This window comes from Lonchura striata, chromosome 2, assembly GCF_046129695.1.
Source record: "Lonchura striata isolate bLonStr1 chromosome 2, bLonStr1.mat, whole genome shotgun sequence".
NCBI classification, from domain to species: Eukaryota; Metazoa; Chordata; class Aves; order Passeriformes; family Estrildidae; genus Lonchura; species Lonchura striata.
In genome coordinates, this window is record NC_134604.1 from 70,516,875 (window position 1) to 70,544,366 (window position 27,492).

At 34.7% G+C, this 27,492-nt stretch overlaps 1 protein-coding gene across 3 annotated transcripts in view; it reads right to left on the reverse strand.

The window, feature by feature from the left end:
- Positions 1-600: 600 nt before the first annotated feature.
- TNFRSF19 (TNF receptor superfamily member 19) overlaps positions 601-27,492 on the reverse strand; it is a 55,725-nt gene continuing 28,833 nt past the window's right edge. For all 3 annotated transcript variants that reach the window (XM_021530631.3, XM_077781460.1, XM_021530632.3), the window contains 5 exons: positions 10,002-10,166; positions 8,618-8,743; positions 7,716-7,818; positions 5,282-5,682; positions 601-2,866 (listed from right to left, as the gene is read on the reverse strand). In XM_021530631.3, coding sequence (XP_021386306.2) covers positions 5,289-5,682; positions 7,716-7,818; positions 8,618-8,743; positions 10,002-10,166 — 788 coding nt within the window. In that variant the 3' untranslated portion in view covers positions 601-2,866; positions 5,282-5,288. The remainder of the gene's footprint in view (positions 2,867-5,281; positions 5,683-7,715; positions 7,819-8,617; positions 8,744-10,001; positions 10,167-27,492) is intronic.

A 27,492-nucleotide genomic window follows, 5' to 3' on the forward strand; every position in this document is an offset into this window, starting at 1 on the left:
CCCCAAAAATCACACACTCCAGCACAAGCACCCTGGTTTTATGTTATCTGCAATCCCGATCTGGATTCAGTTTCCAGTTACTGCTTATGGCTTTATCATAAGAACCAATTTTATGCAATTATCAAATCTCTCTTTCTTCTCAGTCTTCTGCCATTCCTTTTTTTATCATTTAAATTGGGGCCATGACTCCAATCTTGCTTCAGAAATACAGCTAGTCTCATTATTTGCTTATCTGTCTTGTCTGAAACAACCAAGTGGTGTGGAGCACCAGGTTCTCTTCTCTAAGACATTGTAAAGACAGCAATCTGACTTTTTTCCTCCATCTCTTTTTTCCCCCCTCATTTTTTGGGAAGCAGAATTTTTAAGCAGTTTTGAAGCACTATGTATTTAAGGATTGATGTTAATTTACTGCTTCTTCACGGTCCTCCTGCTTGAAGAATGATGTTACTGCTAAACTGCAAACATCTCAAGACAAAGACACACCAAATTCTACCATAACCTTAATACAATTACCCCATTATGGAATTCTAAAAGAATTAGAAGAATTCATCACTAAATTTGTACAGAAAGCTATTATTAATTTGAGGTCAACAAACCAAGACTGGTTCACATAACATTTTATTCACAAGTAGAAAAAGTATTACAAAACAATTTATACAAGGTTTTAATTTACATTTGTTAAAGGAGTATTTAAAACAGCACTGTTAAGTCCCTAGACATGACATGTGAGCAGTCTAAATGCAGTGATAGTGGATGTTTTCTATTGGCATGTACAACATTGCTTGCCACAGGCAATATACAAAAGACCAATTTGGTTAAATTAAGGAAAAAAGTATATACAAAATATACACATACATCTAAAAAACACTCTCTTCATTTTTTCCTCCCAATTTGCTATCAAGCTTTCACTCATTAAAAAAAAATCTTTCTCTAGGGTTGCTGAATAAAAAAATTATACAAAGTTTAAATTCCAATGAGAAAACACACTGTGGCAGATGCTTGCAAAATTTTTGAACATTGCTTTTTCAATAACTGTTATTAGTGAAAAGTTAAATCTCTATATGTTCTGGAAATATTTTGCCATATACTGAAATGCACATTGGATTTTTTTTCTATTTACAAAGTATATACAGAGGAGCACACATCTCTTCATGCACATGTAGTGAAAAATAATGTTTTGTAACTTCTTAAATGTATGAAAGTATACAAAGAAATTATTCAAAACTACTCATATTTAAATATATATGTGAAAGTATTTATCTGAGTAATTGTACTGTATAACTGCTTATTATTCCATCAGTGACCAAAAGGTGGTATCTACTACTTAAAACACCAAACCCAACAACAGCAAAGAAATCACTTGGGTAGCTTGTTCAGTTTGGCTTGAATTTGGGAAGTGTTGTTCATGGCTTTTGCACAAATGAATTGTCTCATTGGTGAAGAGCTGGAGTGTCTCTCTGCCATGGCTGCCTGTTCTGTTTTTAGCTATCTTTGTGCAGGTCCAACCTTCTTGTGTGTGCTTTAAAGCAAAAGTCTTTTTCCATAATGGATTCTGAATATTGTCTCAACCTTTCCATTGCCACACAAACCATGTGTGGAAAGATGAGTAATATTTATTGCCAATTTGTTGGCATCTGCTTTGCTGATTGCTTTGCTTTAGTCAAGGCACATTGGGTACTTTAAGGAATAATTGCTAGAGTTCATCACAGACAAGTATGAGCCTGTTGAGTGTCATGAATCAGTGGAGGTTATTGTCATTATCCACAAAGCAAAAACTATTTTAGGGATGAAAATGCTGAAAAAAAATATTAAGGGGTGTGATAAAGCAAACCACTTCTTATGTTTTGTGTGGAAAATTTGAATTGACAGTAAGAATTACAGTAAGAAGAACAGAGGGTCTTGATTCAAGGTGACTCCTAAAAGACAAAATTAGTTCACCACAGAGCTTGACCCTTAAAAATAATGCATTAATAGAAAATCTTGGTAACAGTCTCACTGCATAAATACTTTCATGGCATACCTGCTATAGTCTGACATTTTGATTTGACAGTTGATTATAATTATTTCAACATTCAAAATTATAAGCTATAACAAGAAGTGCTTTATTCCAATACTTAGACTACTAATTAAATGTCCTTATCTATATGTCTGACCTTCATGAAACTAAATCTAATTTAAAGCTAATCTCCTGATACACTTAACAGAACAATGCCACCTCCCAAAAATGTAATAATTAGATGGAGGGGACTTCAACCACACATACTGTAACATGCTAATTCTCTAACTCCCCAAACTAGCTTATTGACTATAATGTAATACATAACAAAAGCTTCAGTTTATTAATAGGTGATCCTTTTATAAACATAAATGGATTTTTTTTTCATCCTTCAATAGCAAGAATACTATTTAAAATTAGAACCAGCAGAAAAAAAAAAAAATCCTAATGCATGCACAAATCTGCAGGCAGAGTAACTGGCACCATGTTGTCCCACATCTTCTGACATCTATAGCCATATTTGAGACCTCCCCCCCTTAAACAAACTGAAATATTTTTACTTCTTACTGTATTTACATATACTATTAAGCTCACTCCATTAGATGTTTTGAGACTCTGAGGAATTAAAAATAAAGATTGAAAAGGTCATAAATCCACTTTCAGGGTCTTCACAGGATGCTTCTTTAAGTTTAACTTCACAGCTGTTACAGCTCAGACACAACTGCTCAGAAGGTGTGAAATGATGCCATTTTTTTTCCAGATGGATTGGAAACCATGGAACACTGAAGACCAGAGTATGTTTGATGAGAATCAGCAGGGGAGTGTAAGGCAAGCATTCAGCTTTACTGCTGAGAGAAACAGCTCCAGTCCCTAAAACAAAGAGAGAAAAGAGTGGTTACATAAATTTGTAAGAAACCTATATGCACTTCTGTATTTGACTAAACAATAAAAGAGTAGAGGTATACTTACTGCCTGCTGTAAAATTCACCTACACCTGAAGATTAAACGTGTATGAAAACCCACAGTAAAAAGCTTAGACTTGTGTGTACATATATAAAATATGCTATATTCTGATTTTATGTTATTCTTTCAAAATATAACAATAAAACATTGACCTATGCAAGACTGTAATACATCCTCAGGCAGTACAAAGACCATCCTTGCCTCAAAATATTTCAAAAAGACAGGAAAGATGAAGAGCAGATGGGAAAAAAAAACTATAGACTGTGATGAAATAATTGTTTTGGAGTTTTACAGTGAGCCAGTGTTTGTTCTCAAAATACATCTCAAGTAAGTCTAGTCTTGATCCTGTCCTGTGAACACTACTGAAATTTCTTTGCCAAAAATGCACACATAATGATGCACTGTAGAGCCTGAATGGGGAGAAATTGTACAAAATTATCAGTAGGGTCGGTCTATCATAGGAAAAAAAAAGAAGAAAAACTTAACCTTCCTGAAGACCTTGATTATTAAAATGTATACAGAAATCTCAGTAGTAATAGAGGACAGTAGACTACTATCAAAGCATACAGGATTTTGAGATGCTAGAAAAGCTGTCTCCATACACATAGGAATCAATAAGAAAATTTACAGTTCATATACCATAACAAGTATAGTGAAATAAAAGCTAATTTTTGTAGCCATATTTTGAAATCCTGTGGTTCTTTTGAGCTAAGAAAATTCTTAAATAATATTAATTGCATGCCTCTGAAGTTGATGCATGGTTTGGTGGGAAAACACCCACAAATTTATGATTTTTAAAATCTTGTTAATATGGAAATGCATTCTCTTAAAACTGCTGGGAACTAGCAGTGTTGAGATCTGAAGTTGTATCCATGTCACTGTCCTCTCCTACACACAGCTACAGAATACGACTGTCACCAAATGATATTGGGCACACACAAAAATAAAACTGTCAGTGCTGCTATCTGACACATGGGCAGGTAGTGCCCAGCATTGTTACAGACAAAACTTTACACTGTAAATAATACATTGAGAGAAACATGTGCCACCTGGATAAGGCTGATGTTATCACTGACACAGTAGATGTTCAGGGTGACAAGTTCCATTGAAGTCAATGGCAAAACTATTCTTGATTTAACAGTCAGATCCCTTCCCTTTCCCCCTCTTGACAATGTCACCTAAACAATTAAGGCCGGATTTACAAAGAAACTACTGCTCTTGCATACTTTTCAGAATATGTGTGGTTTTTACTAAATACTACTTTCTACTTCATATTTAGGAATAATACAAAAGTGTTAATGCAAATCAAATGGAAGCGGATCAAAGGAATGCAGTTTTACTTCTGCAGATGGCCCAAAATTTTAATAATTACAGATAGCATAATTTTCTTAATTAAGTTTGGTGCATTATTAATATTAGTGGCAACTTCTTGTGTTCCTGCCTCTGAGTTCATGCACAGGAGACTGTTTCTTTCAGCCACAACCTGCATAAGCCTGGAGTAACAACACCACTTGCCATCAGAACACAGGCCATAATTTGGGATCCTTTCACAGATTAGTTACTTGAGGCCCCGGATTACTTCCAAAAGTAGAAAATTCCATTTTAAAAATAGGGAGCACAGCTAATATTCAAAAAGATATAATGATGAAGCAGCAGCAGTGTGACTTTTTGCAACAGCTCCATTGTTACATAGTTGAGACAATTGTTTATCACGTCTTTGCACTTTGACCTCAGACCTGTATTTTCTCTGAGCTTTTATAGATAAAGTTGCACTTTATAGACTAACTTATGTTTTATCTGATGACATGGGAATATAAATGGCATTATAAGGCATTTGAGATTCTCGTGTTTCTAGTACTACTGCAATGACTCTACAGAAAGGCTTTGTAAATATTTTTAGATGAACATTGTATGTCTTTTATGCTTTATTTGCAATAAGCAAAGCCAATTCCTCAGTTCTCATTCATAAACAAAGGCTAGCCTCACACGATGATTTGGTCACAAGACTATTGAACTGAATTTTTCTTTTGAAATTTAATGAAAAAAATTATCCTTGATAAAAGCTGACTGATGTACAGATTTACTCCTGTGTTCTGAATAATATTTCAACACCACAGTTTACGTAATTACACCTTTCAAATGTAGTTAATGGTTTAAAAACGTGAAACTGCTGGATCTCTTGTAGAGGTTTAATTTATTTCAGCAATAGCTAGGTGTAACCTATGGAGAAATATAACCCTAGAACTTCTTGCAATTTTATATTTATCTAGCTCTACATGCCTGGAGCACTTATTCTCATTCCTTTGTAGTTATGTTTTTTACCTCTTTGTCAGTCCGTAGAGTCATTTGTTGTTCCATTACACTTTGTCTTTGGCTGGCCCTCAGCAGTCACCGAGTTCTGAAGTGATGAAACTTCTGTGCATGTTCTGTGTTCGGAGATTTCAAAGGACTTTGCAACATTTCCATCAAGAGACTTAGCTGAAATAAGTACTTCACTTGGTTCCTGGTTATTATCCAATTCAACAGCGGCTGCATTTTCAGTCTCAGGGCTGCAGGATTTTGTAGATCCTTCAGCCAGTTCTGAATATGATTCACAGATAGAAATGCTGTCACAACAAGCTGAGTTTTGCATAAGAGGCCAAGCATCTGGAATGTCTCCACAAGTAGAGTGTGAAAGAGAACCAAGGAAAGCAGGAATCATTTCTCCAACAGAATCAGAAGCTCTGCAGAAGGATTAAAAGGCACATGGTTTACAGAGCATTCCAGAAAATATTATCAGAATTTTAATTACTGATCATTTGTAATTATAGGTATTTCAAGAAGGTTTAATAGAGTTACATTAATACTCTAGAGACATCCTGTACAAACTAATTCTATTGAGAAGGAATACAGTTTGTTCCTTGTCTGGAAATGACAAAAGGCCTGGTGAACACTACTTTGGACAGTGAATCCAGGATTCCACAGAACATGAACTACAGTTGGGGTTGTTTAGGGTCAGAAATATAACAAAAATATTATAGTAGTATTCAGATATAAACACTGTCACAAAGAAGAAGGATTTTTTTTTTTTCTCACTGCATTGATAGGGGAGTATTAAGACAAGATGTAACAGGCTTGAAGTGCAGCAACAAAGGTGGTTGGGCAGTCTAGCATCTTCAACACCAGGGGAGGGGTTTGGTTTTTCTTCTCCCCCAAACTGTAGATAGACAAAAAACTAATGGAAGTAAAAGTAAAATGGCTTCAGACTGGAAGAATGGAATGGGCAACAAGGCTTCTTGAAACTTCATGTTTGCTTTAAACCTGTTAAGGCATTCACTTTAGATTTTTCAGTTTGTTATGTCTAGCCTTCAAAATGTGAAATAAGGACATAATGTTAAAGTAGAGTAAGAATTATTTTTATTTTATGGAAAATGGAAGAAAGTAGAAGTGGAAACTCAGTATTATCTACCTCAAGTTTATTTAAAGTGCATCATAATAGTGACATGTGCCAAACGCTGTTGAAAGTCCAGTAGTGTTTTTCACTATATATACACCAAAATAAGTATTAACAAAACCAGGAAGTTACACCAATATGTTTTACTTCCAAAAATCTTCTACAGATTTTTAAAAATGCAAAGGCTATATTAAGTCTGATATGCAGTGTGACAAAACTTGTCCCATATCAACATGCCTAGAACAATTTTTAAGAAGCCTTACTCATTTCCAAAACATGATGCTTTAATAGCTTTGATATACACACAAAGAATTTGCAGAGATGAGGCCAAAAGTCAGGACATTGCACCACAATTGAAGGAAATACATTATTCTGGTAAAGGAAATTGGCACAAGCTCCATTTCTACTGGAAGGAACCACAGGATCTTTGATGTCCACATAGCATGGATATTACAGTTATTTTTAAAGCCTTAACCAAAAGATTCCTCAAAAAGTACACAACTCTCAATTTGTCAGCCTCAGTGGTATACAAGGATGACTCAAGCTTGTTGGTATTTAAACAAGTTGTTATAGAAGATTTAGATATTTGTACTTAGGTCGCTAAGTCACCTTGCACAAACAATACTTATGAAGAAGCTGCCTCTACATTTTTAGTAACATGTGGCCATAAGAACAAAACAGCTGAAGACCAGTTTAAACCTTATATGGAAAATCATTCTAGCTAAAAGAAATAAATACATCCTGTATTAAAATCTGTAACCGGGAAACTCTGAAGGACACCATAAATTTTATATATTTAGCTCGTGGCCCTGCTGTAAAAATAACTACTACTATACTTATACTCAGCTGACTGGGAGAAAATAAAAGTTAAAACCTGCTAGAAATTCAGAAATAACAGATATTTCAAATCTTGCCATCCTAAAGTGTTTCTTAAAAAAAAATCTTCATGCCACTTGTGAGCTGCACTTCAATCCCCCCAGATTCATGGGTTTATGCAGCAACTTGCTAACCATTAGCAGAAGAGGGGGTGGCCAAAGCCTATAAGGTACCACAGAGTAGAAGGAACATTATCTGCTTGTGAGAGAAGCCACTTCTTCAGAGAAACCCATGGATCAAATCAGTATTTACTAAGTAATACTTAATTTTTTCACCATAAACCTATTCTTGCACAATCTATTCTTACACTGTCATCTTGGGATGATATGGGTACAGCTCATCAAAATCCCTCATTCCACTTCAAGCAGCTGTTATGTCTGTATAAATATTAATTTGACTGCATAAAAAATACTTCATGTTTAATACACATTTGCAAATCTAAGTTACCTTTCATTGAGCGTGGTCTGTGAGTGGAAAGCACAACTGTGACTGCTGTGCTCCATGCTACAGGTTTCATCACAGCACAGTGAGGGAATCAAGTGAACTGGTCCTAAGGAATGAAAATTAATTTTAGTAGTGTTTAAACTATCAAAGCTCTGTATAAACTTAGTCTCTGATTTTTTCAAATTTGAGTATTATTTTGCTAGTTACATTATAATACATGGATTGAGGAAATGTTTTTACAGCAAGAGATTTCTTGCTGTAAAAACATTTTTAAAAAATCTTTATTCTTTTAAAATTGAAATTTTTATAAAAGCCAGGTCTTTCCTCTAGTAGTGACATAGAAGCCAGTCATGAGTACCTATTTTTAAAATTAATTTTCTTCTCAGTTGAATACACATAAGTGGAAGCATTCTGAGTAAAGCTATCAGGATGATATTTAAGCCAGTGCTTTTGTGTTAAACTTTGTGTTTCTTAATTATTATTATTATTATTTCTTATTGCCTTATTATTGTTTCTTAATGTCGTAACTGCATTTTTTATGACATGACTTCAAAAAAATGACAATTATTTAATTATCCAGGTTGTTAATGTCCTTTAGCATTCATATCACATTCTTAGATACTCTCTGGTAAATCCTTCACACTAATTTAAGTCTCAAAGCCATATGCAGTGCTATTTTTATCAGAAATAAATGAGATAGACATTTTAATTTTTTTTTCAAGTGAAGTTACTAAAATGAATACAGGAAGAAACAAAAAGCCCCAATAGCTACTTAAAAATCCTTTCTGCTTATTAAGAAATTAACCTAGGACAAAGGATAGTTTGACAGTGTTAGCTCTGGAGTTGAATTGTCACAACTCAAGTGTTAGATAAAATAAAGTCACCTTTCAGTAGACATAACATACCACATGTCTGTGATGCACTTCTTTGGCACTGGCAACATGTTCTGTGGTCATATTCACTTAGCCGTGGTCTATCAAAACATGATAATTCAGAGCCGTTGTAGTGAATGTCTTGTGATCTCAGAGACCCTGGGAATAAAGTGAATAGAAATCTATGTCAGTAAGTGTTACCCTCTTTCCTCCTCAGAGCTCTCTATCTTTACAAAATGTGTAATTTTCATGCTATAAAGTATGTCCATACATTTTCCAGTTGAAAGATCCATAGTGACCGTGTGGCTTCCAATAATGTAAACAATGGCTTTTGCAACAAAGCCTAGAACAGCTGGTTTAACTACAGCCTCTTCTAGGAAGACATCTGCTCTCATTTTGATGATTTGAGAGTATATCTTATTCACTGTTACATTTTTGCAGTGGTTAATGATTCTCCATGATTCCCATCTGAAATTTTCCAGAGTCAGCTTTCAGCCACTGGGATTTTGTTTATATTATCTCAAAGAGCTTTATATTAACAGCAGACTACCTTTAATCTCTATAACTGTAGGCCAAGAGAAACAAATTACTGCACTTCACTAAATGAAGTCTGAATTCAGTGTAATTCGTGTCAGAATTTTTCAAAACTCATGTCTAAAGCAAATTCTAGGTTAGGAACAATTCTTACAATGCCTCTGTAAATTTCCGCTTGTGCTGAGAGCAGCAGTAAGGTCAATTCATCCTAGAGAGTGTTCTTGTTTGGCATCCAGGGTTCATTAGATGCTATAAACACATTTTAATAAAAGTTTTATAATGGGAATTAAGAGTGCTTTTCACTTTCTTCTTTCTTAATTTAAATTAAGAGGCAGAAAAATGTTTACTATAAACAAATTACATTGATGAGCTGTTAAGGATTTAAAATAAATTTACAAATCTGTCTCAGGCATTTAATTCATCTTGAATATGCCCATAAAACCAAAACTGTTAAGGACAAATCTCTCATCTACACTGGTCATTATCTGGCCATTCATTATCTGGATGACCTAATCTGTATTTCACAATAGCATTTGATGCACTGAAATACCAAACTGGTATTTCCACATTGACATTGCAACTCTTTAATGTCCCATCATGAATAGTCCAAATGTATCTGTGCAGCATCTAGCAGAGTATGACATGGGATTGATGCAATTGGAGTATTTCTGGGCATTTACACAGCATTTTCTCAATAGCAGCTGAAATTCCCACACTGAGCTGACAAACGTGGATGGAGTCCTGGACTCTGCTACATTGACCATCTCAATGCTCAACTTGCTTAAAAGATGTAGACATTTAATTTCCTTACCTACAGAGAGATCTGCCAAACTAATACCACTCTATAAATATCACCAAGAAACAGGAAAAATTTGAAACTCACAGCTTGGTTTCTTCTCCATGAACTGCCTCTTGCAATAGATAACACAAAGGATGAGAAGAGCCAAGAGCACTGTTGCAAGTGCACTGCAGATAACAGCTGCCAGAGCAGTGTCTCGAGGGCTGGAAGCAGTTGAAGGGATCTTCACAAGATTCACCTTGGTAGTACCTGAAATATAATTAAATAATAGTTAAGGCAGACTGCAGACATTTCCAGAAAATAATCATGTAAATGAAAGTCTGGGAAAAAGAGGTGTGTGGCACAGGAAAAAAAAAAAGAGAATGTTTTTTTAAAATAGGAAAATGTCTTTATTTGTGCAACATTAGTTGCATATATAGATAGATATGATCATCGGCACCTTCAGTATGAAAAGGAATCTTAGAAAAGATATATTGCAAAATGTGCCATAATGAGCGAAGATGCACACAAACACATTTAGACTGTCCATGAGAATGGAATCAGATCCTCACCATGGAAACAAAGACATTTGAATGTTTAATGCCACATGAATTTAATATGGAGAACATTTCCTAGTGCAGAGTTGAGAGAGTGATCCACTAGAGGGAGGCACAAATACATGAACTTCCCTTAATAAGGAAATGTTTGGGCACTGAGACACCCACAGAAGTTCAAATGCTGTCAAAATTATCATCCTGCTTTGTTGCATATGTCATGATATCATGGTCACTTCCAAGATCAAACCCAGAATTTCAACTCTGCAAACTTTTTCTTCGGTGATTTTTTTTTTTTTAATACTAGATAATATCTCTAGTCAACATTAAACAGATCAACTTTATACCCAAATTAGTGAAGACTTAAGCAATGTTTCCAGCTACAAATGTTTTTATCTTTAAGTGGAAAGTGAAAAATAATTTTAAAGGATGAAAATTTTAACTACAACTGTTGAAACTGTCTTAAATTATGTATTTTAAAATTAAATTATTTTTTAAGCAACCTATGAATTTTGACAGCCCATCTATTTCAATCAATTGTGAAGTCTTCCTAAATTCAATAAGAAAAAATGAATAAAACATAGAGTACCTCTATGACAGCAAAATTTTAAGAAACCACAAACCATATTTTACTAACTTTCAAAAATAAATTACTGTGCCTATTTATCCCAGAAGATATTTGGTTAAAACCTAAAGACTATAATAACCTAAGAAATGGTCCATGCAGTCGTAAGTCTAAATTTTGAGATAAATGTCTGCCAGAGTATGTTAAAACCTCTAATCAAATTGTACATAAATACAATTGTGCAATATCATTACTGCAATTTCATAATGTCAGGAGAGAACCTCCTAGCCTAGCTAGTGGAATTGTATTACTCAGGAATAATTTTCTGGAATAGCTGTGGTATTTCCTCTACACACATCAAACATAGGCACCAAAGAGGTTGTGATACCATATTGCTTTGTTATAATACCTATAGGGATTGAAAAAACCGAGGAATTTTGAAAAATTTACTTAATTCTAAGACTTTAGACCACTTAACACCAAAGAAAACACTCTATTCTATGAAATAAAGAATCCAGAAAATTAAAGAAATAATGCACCAAATGTATTAAATAAAAACAGTTTTTGTAGCTTATAGTATCATGTAGTTGCTAGTAAATAGGGTAATATAAAAAGGTGGAGAGATCAGATCATGGCCATTATACAGAAGAAAGAAAGTTTCATTGTTCATTTCCTGATTTCAGCATGAAGAGAAATAAGTGTTGCTGCATTTACATTTGCTTAAATTTTTCCATTTACATTCAATTTGTACTATTATGTTCCACTGTCACATCAAAATCTGAAGAGCAAATTCATAGCAGATCTTTTTTACATGCCTTCAACTTGCCAAATTGTAGAGTGGAGCAACTGGAGAAAGTACAACAGAGAAGCCACAAAAATGACTGAGGAACTGGAGATTCTCTCTCCTGTGATCAAAGTTTGAGAGAGCTGGGATGCCTCAAGCTCAAGAAGGGTCAGGGGAACCTCATCAGTTTGTAGAAATCCTTGGAGGGAATGTGCAGAGAGGACAGAGCCATGCTAGTTTCTCAGTCATAGCTAAGTTCTATGGCCTCTTTTCCAAATGTCCAATGTTACTTTTAAAGAAAATGCAATAAGTGTCATAATTATTTTGTCATAACTTGAATGCTCTTGGCAGGAGCACCTCAATCTCCCACAGAAAAAAAAAAAACTTTTCATTCAGTGTCTAGGATATTGCAGCTGTAATTTTAAGTTTATAGTTTTAGCAGACTGAAGAAATTTCTGCATGAAGTTCCAGGATATCTGTGAGAAGCAGCAAATATATATAAAATCCTTTCTATATAGCAAGGTGTGCTGGTTTTAGTGTGAAGATCCGACTGTGCTTTGGTATCAGGTTTTCAATTTTAGTTAGCTGCCTGATCTAGTCTTTAGAAGATTAAAGATAGACTGGACAAGCATTTAAAAAACAGACAATAAAAAAACTGATCTGAACATCTTCAAATATTTTTATATCATTACATCTATTTTTATTAATGTACTTAAGAGCACTAAATAGTTCTTCACAATTTGCAGAAAAAAAGAATTATCAATTTTGAAGGGAAAAAAGAAAAAGCACAGGAGATGAAGCTTCTATATTTTTGTCTCTATTCATTTGCTTAAAAATACATCTATTTTCAAGTATGGTTACATATTATGTATTCTAGGAAAATATAAATTATGTATTTCTTTAATGTCCATCAGCAATATTCTAACTGGAAATACAGTGATTTCATTCTAAATAGGGATGGCAAAACGTATATTTTTTTTAGCCACCTAGCTATTTAAGATTTATTTTGTTGATTTTTTTTTTTTTTCACTTGAGAAAGCAATTTTCTATTCCTGAGAATGCCTACCACTCATCTTCACCTTCAAAGAACTTCTTGGAATAGCTACGCTGAGCAGTCCATTGTAGTCTAGCTCTAATTATAATGATAGAGATCTTCCCTGCAGAGACCAACATTTCAGAAGCGGATTGCTATTGTAGAAGTGGCCCGTTGGGCATTGCTGAACTCTGCTTTCAGTGTTACTCAGACATGTATTCATTTTCATAAACTCTTTTCACAGAATTAATGGTCCCGCTTCAGTAAAGCAAGGAGTTGCATTTTAAATTTAAACTTGTACTTACATCTATTAGATGATTACATGATTAAATTTAAATATGCAATTAAACACTTTGTGAACTGGATGGGATACATTCAGAAAGGAGGGAGGAGGTGTACACTGTTTTCTGATTGTGGAAAGCATGTGCATATTATCCATATTTTATTCAAGAAATTGATTTTCTTTTTTAAGACTTAGTTCTAACATATTCTGAAAATGTGCTAATGTTGAAGAATTACCCAAAGTGTCTCCTGCATAATTTTGAGCAGTAAACCTAAATACACATTCTTTCCTTAATTTACCAATATTACATTATAATGGCAGTATATGCAGAGGTGTGGTCCTTAAAAGCAAGTAAAGTTTCTGTGAATCCAAGTCAGTTCAACAGCAGTAACTCTAATATGGAACACATGAATCCCAGCTGTATCACTAAAATTTCTGCCAATAAACAGAATAAACAGAATAACTGAATTTTCTGCCTCTTATACCAAACAACAAGAGACAGGGCAAAATGTAAAAATACTTTCTTTGCCACTGATTTTATGTTTATTTTCTCCAACTTTTTCTTTTTCAGAACCATGATTAATTACAGTCGCTACTGGAATCAGCAAACCTAAAAGAAAGCTTTTTTTGGTACAACCATGTGAAAACAGAACTTGCAACACTGTATGTTTCTTCCATGGATACAGGAAACATATACTAACTAGTAAAGTTGAGGAGAATAAAATGTAGAATATTATGTTTGGGTTTCTTTCTTAACATGTCAAGTCAATGCTAACAAGAAGAGAGTTTACTCAAAATAACAAAGCTAATCCAAACGGCACTTAAAAGCAATAACATGGTAGCATTGTACAGAGTACCATCTGTTATTATCAGGATAGGAAGTAAGATGCAAAGGTTAAAATTTTTTATTCCTGGAATATGGGTATTCCTGGTCAAAGGGGGGAAAGAATATTTGCCTATTACAAAAACTGCTTTCCCATGACCTTTGCGTTGAATGGCCCAACTCAGTGGTATCAACCTTAATTTGACAAGAATTAAGGGCTCAGACATACCCTCAAGTTATGTAATTTTACAAGCTGCTGCCTGTCAACTGCACTGCAGTGGCTATCTGTGTGTGTGCCCTTGATCCATGGAAAAGGCAAGCCAATGTAAGGCCATGTGGCTCACTTTGAAATTCCTTCATAAAAGAAAAAAAAAAAAAAGAAGTGAAGATGTTTATATTCATGTAAAAGTTAGAAGGCGGTATGTTTACCTAGCCCCAAATAAGCAAAAGGATGTATTCTATATCCTTATATATTATATAGACAATTCAGATACTATATGTACAAGATCTGTATATATAGATTAAATATGTATGTTTTATATACTATTGAGCATCAACATAAATGGAAAGCAAGTTTCTTTGAATATATCTTTGAGTCTTTACAAAGCAGCAGATTGGCTCCCTTCTCCTGATCTTTCAAGTAGGAGGTAAGAAACTTTATTAAACATTACTGTTGGAGACTGTGGTAAACACTGGGGATGAAGTCTCCCAACATCTGTAAAAAGACAGCCTCTTGCATGCACAGCCTACACCCAAAAGTTCATCATGTCAAACCACATTTTTCAAATGTGCTCCAAGTGCTGACTATAATTTTTTTCTTTTAGTTTGTTTTATTTTGCTGGTTTTGTTATTTTTTTAATAAATGTACCAAAAAGCCCTAAGGGAGAAAATGACTATTCAAGTATTTATCCATTGTTTGGAAATTCTGAGAAATATGCTTATAAATTAAAATCTTTGAAATTTGATTTATTCATTTCCAAGACCATTTCTCTTGCACTGTGTATTTTCATGAACTCCAGCTGCTGACAGCCTTTTATGTTTAAAATAGTAGAACAATTGCACTGTGTATGTGAATTTAAAATATATGTGAACTCCACAGTACTGGATACACACCATAATGTCTATAAGGCATAGTCAACCTCTGCTATACATTTTTCTTTTAGCAATTCAGAGATGTGAAATCTTGGTATTACCATGGTGATCTAAATCAAGCCACTGTATAGGCACAAAAGTAACATTGTTTAATACACAAAACTTCCAACTTCAAGAATTGTCTAGCCATGTGAATATAAAAACCCATGAGAGTAACAGCCCAGACCACTGCTACCCTCAAATAACCTGAAAACACCCGAGTAAGCAGAAAAATACTCAGAGGAAGTGCGATGAAATCCTGACACCACTGAACTACACATTCTACCTCCCAACATAACTGGTTATTAATAAGAAAAGACAGATCTCTCCTCCATAACCTGGAAACACCCAAGTCTGTCTTCCTGTTAATGACTGTGGTGGTATCAACAATTTCCTTTCTGACTTTTGCTTCTAGAAGTCAACTTTACATCACTGACAGTTGAGGGTGGGCAACACCTATTTTCTTGAAAATGTAACTTCTTTTTTAGGTGCTTTCCTATGTTAAAACAATGTCCCATAAAGCTTATGTCAGAATATATCAGATTGCTAGATACAGCAGAAAATCTGTTTTCTTACATCACCTCTAACTTGTACTTTTAACCACATTCTTTGCAATATATGTTCTGTGAAACAGAACACGCTATTTTAGGCTATTCTCTTGTTCAAATCCAACTCTAAAATGTATCCATCCCACACAGGCTATGAAAGCTGTTTCATCTTTTCAACAGAAAATGAAAGCATGAAGTATCTTTTTTTATTTTTGTACTTTGTATTCTGTATATGCAGTCCTATTTAATCTTTAGGACTATCCAGTTAGAAAACAAAAACATCCCTGTGCAGAATTTGAGTCAGTTTAGTCTGTTTATGACAGCTTCTGCTCTATTCAGTCTCTGTACACACTCTGTTGCTCTCAGTCCCAAAACACTTAGACAGGACACTGCCCACATAAGCAGAGGTGGAGTTTGCATAGCTGAAAAGCAAACCATGTTCATGGGAGCAACTACTGCCATCACCCATTTGCTAAGGGAGGAGAGGGGGGCCATGAACCCTTCAGAATCTACCTGTATATTCACAGTTAAATGACAATGGCACGCATGTAAACAGAAGAGTAAGCATGTCTGAAGGGTGTCTCTTTAGCCAACAGAGAATAACCCACTTTCATTAATCAAAAGTGTGATTGAAGATTGTGAATCCCATGCATACAGGTTACAGATCTGTTACAAAAGGTTCAAACAAGCTCTTAAAGCTGCTGTGTGATGAGGTTGGATTGGTGCATAGATGGTTTTCAGTAGATTGAAATACTATTGTGGAAAGCTCTGTCCTGTGACCACGACTGAGGGCTGGTAGAGCAGCTAAGCCTGCCCCTGGGCAGGGAACATACATGCTCTTCTATATACATCTATGTAGTTATTTGTAGGAATCCCAGTAAAGCAAAAAATTACATGTAAATCAGTCATAAAAGAGCCTTTGTCCCCCTCTGATTCAACCAGAAGTAATTTCTAACACTTTACTTTCTATCCCAAATATTTCCCTCCTTGTCCTGGCTCAGCTGTGGTAACACAGGGAGTAAAGCAAAAGATTTCATCATGATTGCAAGCCTGTGCCCTAAGTTTGTTGACACAAATTTACATAAGCATCACTATGCAATATATATTGCACATGTCTATGCAATACATTTTCAAGAACTATGGCTTTTGTCCTTGCTTTAAAAATGCTTTGTAAAGGTAACAGTACTCAAGCTACGTCACTTCTGTTTGCAAAATAGCAGAGTATACTGTGATACAATTAATTCATAAAGTTTCTAAAGCTTTAGAAAATAGTGATTTTATATTCAAAAACAAATATATGAATAAGTGATACATTAAGAAAAATATTGAATTGAATATGAAATTCGGTGCCGGAATAATTTCTGTATTTTGGTCAAAAAGCAGCTTCTTGAATTGGCCAAATAACTTATCTTGTCCAGAGAGCTAGATGTTTCAGCAGCTACCAGAAAATTCAATAAAGTTTTAGTACCTTTCCATTGTTGCCTCCTGACCTAAAATTAAAATCTGAAATAACTGGGAAAGGAAAATGAAATCTTGACAGTTAGAAACATCTTCACTCTTCAAACTCTGTAATGTACTAATATTTTTTGTTACTAAATATGAAAAATATAAATGCTAAGGAAATTCTTCTAAGTATTAGAAATCCCATGCAGAAAGAGCCTAGTTATTAGATGTGATCAACAAAAAATCAGTACTCAAAAGATCTGGAGAGACATATGTGTGTGCAAGCATGTTCAACACTGGACTATTTATTACATTAAAATTTAAAAAGGTTATTTACAAATTGAGAGAACATATGAGAAATAAAATACAGAAGACTCACAACTTTCAGATTGCAGATAATTCAGGGTAATCTAAAAATCAATACACATAAAATATTGATGCCATTGTATTTTGGTATCCATTTTGAAAAGTGACAAAGGGACAAGGCCTAAGTATGCAAAAATTAAGCTGTAAAATCTGTTATTTTAAAATCCAAATCTATATGGGAAGCTAAAGGCCTCCCTATATAGTGTGAAGAAAAGGTTAAATACAGAAGAGAATCTGAAATATCTGTCATATGAGTAACATAGTTCCTTATGTCATCATGCTCAGCCTATAGATTCAGAAACCTAGAGAAGGATAATGTACTTTGCTCTTCCCATAAATTACTCAGAGGCAGAGAGGAGCCTCCACTTCTCTTAAAACTCTATGGGGAAAAAGAATCTATGATCTTATTTTAAAATTAAATTAAGAGACAAATCAGAAGCATGGCTTTATAATGCCTTTCAGATGCAACTCTTGAAAGAGGAGGTAATGGAGTTTCTGCCTTCTGAGAAAGCTTAAGAGCTCTTTGCCAAAATGTATGAAATGAAGACCCTCCTACCACCTTCATGGAGATTGTTTTAGCCACTAGGCTAGAAGGTGAGCTAGGTAAAATCTTATTTCTCCTCTCCAGTTGAATTTGCCCAGCTGTAAAGCTTTGTAAGAAGGAGTAAGGGCCCCTCTTTGCACAGCCGACAGTCACGTGATATGTAGACTGGAACAAAATTAAATAAACTAGACTTAGGCTTGCTCAGCATGTATATTTTTCCTGTTTACAATTAGGTTTAAATATCACTAAGTTACCTTAAATTCTCCACACAAGGCACATGTTGGGGAGAGAGATAAGTGCACTAGGGAAAACAAAAAGTATGTTTATGTAATTAAGACAGTTTCATAATACTCTGCTGAGCTACAATTCTGAATTAAGGTTAAGAGTTGCATAACCAATGCTACTAGTATTTTTAAAGTTTTTAACTTTGCAATCCCAAGATCTTTTAAACCCACTTTTTTTAGGGGCTAAGTAACACGAAATACATGGAATTAAATATAAATTTTCAGAATTCTGTAACATAGAGATTAACACCTTTAGAAGTTGGCCATGCATCCCCAGCTTGTTGTATTACTGCAAAAATCATAAATGGTGTCATTTACTGCAAAGAAATTACCTACAGTTCATCACTGTGCATGCCCATGCAAACTGTATTACAAATGAAAAAGCTGTAGCTTTCACATCAGAAATAACAATAGCTTATGAAAAGCAGTTATTAATTCACCACTTAAAGCTGTGAGGATAAAGTCAAGTTATACAGAACAAAAAGCTGCTATGTACCAGGATCCTTGCTTTCTTACATTACTTAATCTGAAACATAACATCTTTCCTCTTTAACAGAAGTCAGTAGGAAGTAGCCATAGAATACAGAAGACATTCTAAAAGGTTATCTTTGAAAAGTCAAGCTCTGCAAGTGAGATTCATCTGACCAAAGCAAAGATCTGCTTTGCAGGGAATCACCTGAATTTTCTCTACAGGGGATGGGGATGGCTGGAGGAGTGTGTGGGTACGAGAAAGGCTCTTTTAGGTTGTAATTAGTCTGATTTGTTTTAAACACCACCCTTGATCTCTACATTGAGTATAGAGTGAACTTCAGATCATCATCTCACAGATGTCGTCATTGCACATACTCACAGTCAAGAACGTGGCATCCTAGTCTAGTTTTGTCAAGAATCAGTGAAGGGTTTTGAGGGCCTTTGACTTCCTCTGTTTCAGTTTAACAGATGTTAAACATTTTTATACCTCTTCCATTGTAAAGATAAAAGTCAGTCACAACTGCAAAATCTGTAACAACTTTACAGTAGCAGAACACCAGAAAAGTCCAGCATTATTTAATACCTTACATTCTGCATGGAATATAAAAGAATGTATGTAGAAAATAAAGTGAGACTTACAGAATTCTAGGTTTTGCCTATCCTGTGCTTTAAATGAACAAAGGCCTAGTAGGAAATAATATGCAACAATGTAAATACAACCTGTATTAGAGTAACTATGTATGAGGGAATCTCATGGTTGCAGGCCTCAATTCTGGCATATTCTAACTTTAGCAAGTTCTCTTAGAATATGGGCTTTGGTTTGTAAGGCACATTTTATCAAAAGTAAAAAAATATTTTTCTAAATTTTTTGTTTGCATTTTTACTTATATAGCAGGAGTGAAAAAATTACACTAAAAAGTAATATTCCTTCTTAAAATTAATTAAACAGAAAAAATAGTAAGATCAGGTTTTAGGGAGTCAAACACAATTATTCAGCAGTTTTAATCTAATCTGATATTGGCATCTAGATGAAATTCATAACTATAGAAGTCTGAAGGTCTGAAGACAAAGCCAGACCCAGCTAGTCACCTTAGGCTCTCTCTCTAAACAAAGCCAGGAATCGAATCTCCTGAGAAGTACTTATTCTGAAAAGGCTTGAAAGACTGCTTAGTGTTAGTCACTGAAGCTTACCTTATCTGGCTTGCCTGAGAATTAGGTACCTAATTCTCACCTCTGATTGGGAGCTTGGGCTGGCAACTTCAGTGCCAAGCATTAACTTTTAGATGCCCAAATTAGGGTGCACTAATTACATGTTAAATTTCCACATGCAGACAGGGCAACTACAAATCACATTCAGTAATATGCACATAGAATCATACCACTGGACTGAAATTGAACTTTACTAAAACTGGTGGACACAACACTTCAGTTAAAAAAGCTCTGACAAAGATCTCAGGCTTTTAGGAAATAGTCACGGACTATACCTCAAAGGCACATGTCACTGCCCAAAATAACATGTGAGATTATTTTATGATCTCTGTAAAAGAGGAGTTTGGCAGTACACTGCTTTAGCACAAGGGAAACAGTAAGAGTGAGAATGTGTGAGGTCTATCACCCAAAAAATTAAAGGTGAGCAAAGTAGAGGACAATAATTTGAAGGATCCAAGTGATCTGTAGGAGCATTATGCCCTTCTATAAGGCTTCTCCAAGCTCATGAGGTGTAGAGCTTTATATGAGGTTTATAATGAGTCATTATTGCTAAAGTCCTCAGCACCCAACTCTTGTTATAAGGCTATTGCATTTTTTCCTATTTCCAATGCATTGCAGTCCTCCAGGCAATTCCAGTCCTCTGGTGTGGTATTTCAGTGTTCTTTTGCTTGACAATGATTTTCTCAATAGAGAGTTGGCAGTATGGAAAGTTTGAGCCTAGATGGATTCCATGTTTTCTTCTGTATTTTCTTAAAAACAAGAAATTTAAGTGTAACACAGCCAAATAATTTTGTAGCTGAGCAACTTAGAATCATTGAATCCTTAGAAGTTGAGAAGGATCTTCAAGATCATCGAGTCAAATAGTACCTACCAACACCAAGTAGAATAAAAGCCCCAACACAATACTCTGCACTTGTTTAGCAGTATTTTATATTCACATGCCAGCCACAGCCTGGACTCTGTACCCAAAGTCACAGCAGTCAGCATGGATTTATACCAGAGGTACCAAAGCTCAGTGCTTCTGAAGTGGTGCTAATGCAAGCATTCCCTTTGTGATTATGAGAGATCAATTTGAACCAGTATTTTCAGTCTGAATGCAGCTTAAAAGCATGATATTAAATTAATATATTTTAAACAGTCTAATGCTTCTGTAGTTGGAAATTGTCTAAAAAATACTGAAAAGCTGTAACATCTACTTTTTTTCAGATTGCCCCTAAAAACAATAAAATAAAAGTTAACTGAAATAAATGTTTTGCAACTTTACTGCAATGCATGCAATCTTGGAATAATTTTGAATAACCTAATGGCCAAGTTAAATAAGAAACTTGCAAATCCACTCCATACAGAAAATAGGTAATTGCTTATAGCTACTGCAAGCCTGGGCTGAAGGACTACCCACATTAGTAAGTGCACATAAGAAAAAAAACATAGGAAATAGTACTTATTCACTACAGGTCACAGATTAGCCCCTTCTCTGTAACTCAGGAATTTCAAGCTCACTTTAATCTAGTGTAATTGAGCTAACCAGCTCTTACATTAAAAAGTAATGATTAAGTTAAATTTCTTGCAGACTTTCTGTACCTAAAACAAACATGCAGTATGCCTCTGGCAAAGAAGGATACTAATTATAGGATTGACTCATAAGATGAAAGGTTGCACAAGTTACTACTAGAAACTGAAGTATGGTAAGCTGCTTTGAAAAAACACATTGAAATTCCCATAGTCTGCAGTTGAGAATTTAGTGTTCTAACTGTACTTAACAATGTCAGGAAACAAAACTAAATATGTTTGCAAACTGCTTGTTCATATTTTAGATGAACAAGTTAGAAGTGAATAGTGATTACTTCATCATTCTGTAATAAGGATTTTTTAAATGTAATAAAGAAGTGAGCTCTACAATGAATTTTTATTACATGAACGATGCAAAATTAAGTATTTTTGGTCATACTTAACTTTCTTTTTTCATACTAAACATGGTCTTACAATGGGTATTCAAGAATTCATTGCTTGACTTTACTCTTAATGCAACAATTCCCTAATTTAACAGGAATCATAAAAGAAACACATCTCCAAGGCTTCAGACATCTCTGAGAAAGGATATGCAAGTTCAAAAGTAATTTTGCATTTCCAGCTGCACTTTCACTGCCATTAGCAGATAGGGTTGCCAGCTGTGAGTTAGAACAAAGATACAAAATATGCCCTTATGTGTTGCCATGAACTGATCAGATAAAACCTTCTGAACACCAGATGGGTACTGCTTGTGTGAACTTCTATTATCAGCTGCATGAGCTGTGATGTGAATTCATTAAATAAATGAAATATGATTCAATTTATTTTAAAAACCACATGTTGACATTTCTACTTTCATTTTAAGATATACACTTTCCATCATATTCTAGCATGAAACAAGGAAAGTATTTTCAAAGAACACTGTGGAATACTGTATTCTCTCCAAAATACATTAATACATATCCTGGTAGATAAAAATGGATTACATATAATTAGTGCAATTCTCATGCTGAAACTAGACAGCCAAGGCCACTCTGAGAAATTCAGCTTGGTCAAACTTCACATCAACTTCATCTACTTTAAGTTTTACTGGATTATGACCATATATATTTTTTTTATATTACATTTCCAGAGATTATGAACAAGTAATGTTAAAAAAAGACATTTATATTCCTAATTTATTCAGAGACTTCCATCTGTATTTTGGAACCATTTACATTATATTTGCTCACCTGAAAGAATTTTTTATATTGCTAACACCTTACTAAGTAGGGACTGCTAATACTAATCTAGATTTTATATTAGATAGATGGTTTTCTTAAAGTTTCAAACTTTAGTATTAAAACTTTTCCATTCTTTCCCCCAATCATAATAAATGAACAGTTTCAAGAGGTTCAGAAATTATAATTTGTTTTCCATTATTTTCTTTTCTGTACATTTTCTGCCATCAACAGATGTGGCTGGAGTTTATGCCACAACCTTATTATCTCAGTAAGTGCATTACTGTGGGTCTCTCTTCACTACTCATTCATTTGTTTTTGTAAAATCTGAAAATTCTTTGTTTGAGATCTCTGTTACTCTGTCAGCACAGACAGGAAATAGTCATTGTGGTCAAAAGAATTAAAAAGGGATAAATGACAACAATATAGATACACTGTGTTCACCTAGGAAAGCAAACTGAAAAAACCCACAATTCTATTATTATCTTTAAAACTTTACAATAACACTTAAATTTACAATTCTGAAATTATTTTTAGCAGACAAAAATGACAACTGGCACACCTATGGGCCACAGGCAACATTCGCCACGCTTAAATACATAATAGTTAAAAGCAATGGAAGGCAAATTCCCTGGTCTCAGAAATCTAGCCTTCTGTGGCAAGGAAGGAAAAAACAGTTTTCCCCAAAGAATACAAAACTGGCAGGAAGGAAAATTCTTGTACAGATACAGAGATTAATGTGATGCAGGCATTAAAGAAATTATCCACGTCCTCAATAATAACCACCAAGTGCTCTGATAGGTGTTCAGTCAACAAAGCCAACTCGGTTCTTAACTCAGAACTTAAAAGAGTGCTGTAGAATGACAGGAGATGACTGAGCAAGAAAGCCTTTTGTACCTGCAGCAGTATCTGTGAGAGACAATCAGCACTGTGTGGGACACAAGCTCATCAGTTCTGAAGAGAAAACCTTATGGCTGCATCCCACTTGTGTTACATCACAAGCCTGTACAAAGTAACAGCAGGAAAGGACTAGGAAAGCACTAGGCTTTTCCAGTTTGGTATTTTTCCTCTGTTGCACAAGCTACAGCATTCTTTCATATATAGAAGGCCTTCAGTATGGAACTTTTTACCTATATTTCGATCCAGAAGAATGTGTCACAATCCATCTCACACAGCCCTAATTATGGAAACCTGTGCGAAATCAATCTAACAAACCATGTTTTGTCAAAAGAAAAATCACATACTATAATTACCATATGTAGTTAAAGGAAAGGTTTAACATTTTTCTGGGAAATTGACACACAGAAAAGGCAGATTCAAAGCAAGTTCTCTAAAGCCTCCAGAAAGAAATACCACCAATACATGTGCATTAAAATCCAAATTGTGTTTGGCTTTGTACTTCTACTGTAAACTCTGTTACTGAACCATACCCTGGTCTTGCATACTCCACAGAAATATTTATTTGTGTATCAAGGATATTTTGTCTTTTTATGCAGAAAATATTTGCATTTCAGAAGCGTAAATACAATTATAATGACGGAAAGACATGAGGACAATACATTTCTGAATTAAAAGGGGCTAAACCCACACCAGTTAACACAGAAGAATGCCTTCTAGTGATGCTTTTGTGTAGATTCATTCCCTGATGTAGAGGATTACTCATTATAGTGCATGAAAAAGTGCATTAAACCCTTGCAAAGCCTCCACAGTGTCATATTCAGCTTTTTAAGTTTTCATTGAATATTATCCACAGACCTCCTTTATGACTTTCTGGTCAGTTTCAATGCATCTAATAATATGTAGTAACAATCATAACAGAGGACTGCCCACTATTTGAAATTAAAGAGCAGAATAATTGAAAGTCTGACCCAATCTCCTGTACTTTACACACATAAAGCAGGAAGTTAGGAATAGAGTTGAGTTGATTAGTCAGATAATAATTTAAATGGAAATTCACCAATTTGTAGCCTGAACTTTACTTCAAAAACACAACTCAAATTCTTATTTGTTTGAACAATTTGTACTCAAAAAAAGAACAGTCTTATTGGTATACTTTCATCAGGATATCCAAACAGGAAACAGAGCATATATGCTTTTCCCCTCATTTTGAAAAGCTGCGAGTAGTAAATTAGATTCTATTATTTAACCATGACTGGGTTGCAGTCAGAATGTGAAAATTATAAACAGTGTAATTATCTCAGCAAGAGATCTTAGAGCCATTGAGCTGCATTGCAACTTGCTAATTTGAGAAGTCATGAAACCAGCATCACAAACAGGCCCAGGCCCTGCAGTGCCAAGCAGGCAGCACCTGGGCAGCATCCCCAGTGCTGGGAACACACCTGGGACAGAACACACTGGTGATGCAAGAACCCACGAGGAACGGCGCGGAGCAACACACAGTCAGTACACAAGATAAGGGAACAATTCTGCACTCAAAGAAGTCACCAAGAAAAGGACACACAGCCATTATCCCAACCTGCTCTGCTGAGTTTGCCATCACAAGGCACCACAGAACAGACTGTTCAGAGATGAGCAACAGAGCAATTAGCTCGTAGATCCTCGTGGCTTCGGTGGCAACTCTGCGCGTAACTGCTCAGTATTGAAAAACTCTTTGGATGACCACTGAAGGGTGCAGAGAAATTTGGAGGTGCCTCCTTAAATTCCAATTCCATTACCTCTTGGACCAGCTGTGATAGAGAAAGGGGTCTGTATTGTCCAGCTATATACCTGTTCAGAGCATCCTGCCCAGTCCATGCATATGTACTTCCTTCCAGGGCAGTCACAGCAAAGCAGATCAATCAAACCTTTTGGCCTAAACTAAAAGTGCAATGTGTCCAAGCCTCCTGGACACAGTAGTGTTAACAAGCTACATAATGAAGCACTTCCATACATATAGGCACAGAAATGAGAGCTACATGCAAGGAAAAAGAACATGATTAAATTGCAATGTATTTGAATTTCCTCTCCACTAAGTAACACTTCAGAACTATTTAAACTCATTTTAGTGGTAATACCTCTGTTTTTAAAATAAAGAAAAATCTGCCCTCAATTTTTTAACAACTTTTTTTAGAAGTGGAGCCCAACATGTGAAGTAAATTCAGAACAGCAAGAAAAGGAGCTGTTTTACTCCAAGGTATACATGAACCCCAATGGGTCAGAAACAATTCAACTACCAAGGACAATGATTTAAAAACATTTAGGTTTCCTAGCTTAACTCTCTTTATGATGAGTGAAAGAAATAAAATAGTAATATAACTTTTTAAGACATTAATAGCAATTCTCATCTCTCTTAAACACCTCATGGAATTTGTTTCAGACTTCCTGAAGATAAGTTACTCTATCATCAGGTCACATATGGAAAATATCAGACTGACTTATTTTACAAAAGTCTCCATTTCAGTTTTGAAATAATGGGAAGGCAATGTCTTTGTAATAAAATAGTATTGATATTTATAACCTAATGATGCTATTATCTATACTTAAATTAGCTGTCACTGCTTATGAATGTTGTGAAAGGTTTATGCAATATTCCAGCTGCTTTCTATCACAGTGTTCACAATGGCAAAGAGGACTATGAGAGATGCTGTTAAGTAACCTCAAATCAGAACAAATACTGAAATAAGAAGGGGATATATGTTGGAACAAAACCAAATAATTAAGAATAATTTTACTTGCTATATAGTTTCAGATGCCATTTGCCTCATGCACATAAAAGCAGCCTTCCTTGAAAGGCTGCTTTGCATTAGTAATACAAAGTTTACTGTACAAAGCAACCAAATAAAATTACAGAAAAGCTGAATTGATGGGAAAACATTATGTGGAGTCTGACAGCTTTAAAATCACAAAATTCTGTAAACAGAAAGAAGAAAGTGACACAAATAAATTAAAAATCCACTATATAAACAGTGGAACTAATGTGAAATTGTCATCCAAAAATTACTCTCAAGATAAAAATTTATGTATTTATGTTTAATGAAATAATAGAAAAAGTTTCAGCAAAGCTGAGACAGTGGGATTTTTTTTCTGTTTTACCATTAGTGAAAGTATTTTATGGAATACACATGTAGCCTGCAAGCTTCCAGCTCCCCTCTTATAAAACAATGTAAGTTATAACCCCATGGACTGAAATTTCTAGCTTTTTATCTTCTTTGTTCTGATGTTTAGTCCTTGCATTCCCCAATACCCATTACACTCACATGAAAGTTTACAAAGTCACAGATCCTAATCTTGTTAATGTAAATAAGTAGATCTTACTTTTCCAACACCATCTACTTTCAACACCAGCAAGAAGGAAATAACACCAGATTTTATTCCTTCTATAGTACTTTTCATTAGTGAAACAACATACCTTGTAAATTTGAAGAGTGACACTTAGCTCTAAGACCCTTATAATTTAGTTCCCAGAAAAAAACAATACTGTAAACCTACAGGAAATAACTAATAAAAAAATCTACACAAGAAAACTGTAAAGGGAGCTTTGTGATCAATCTTAATTAAGGCGGTCGAAATGTCATAGGGATTCCTTAAAGGAACAAAATTTAAAGTAGTTAAGGTATGGATGGCTCATGAAAATGTAATGTTTTCACATTTAATGAAATTTTAAATGTATTCTGTCTCAACCAGCCTTTTATTCCTCACCTTAGTAAAAAACTGTTTCTTTTCTACTTTGAGACATTGTTTATAATTTAAGTCAATATGGTTCATCGTGAAAAAAAGTAGCAATTTTAGACCTGACTGCCAGTTTATTTCAAATGCACATGATGTTACAATCAAACTGCAGATATGTCCACTGCTGTGACTTACTCAACAAAACATTTCTGCTTCATTGA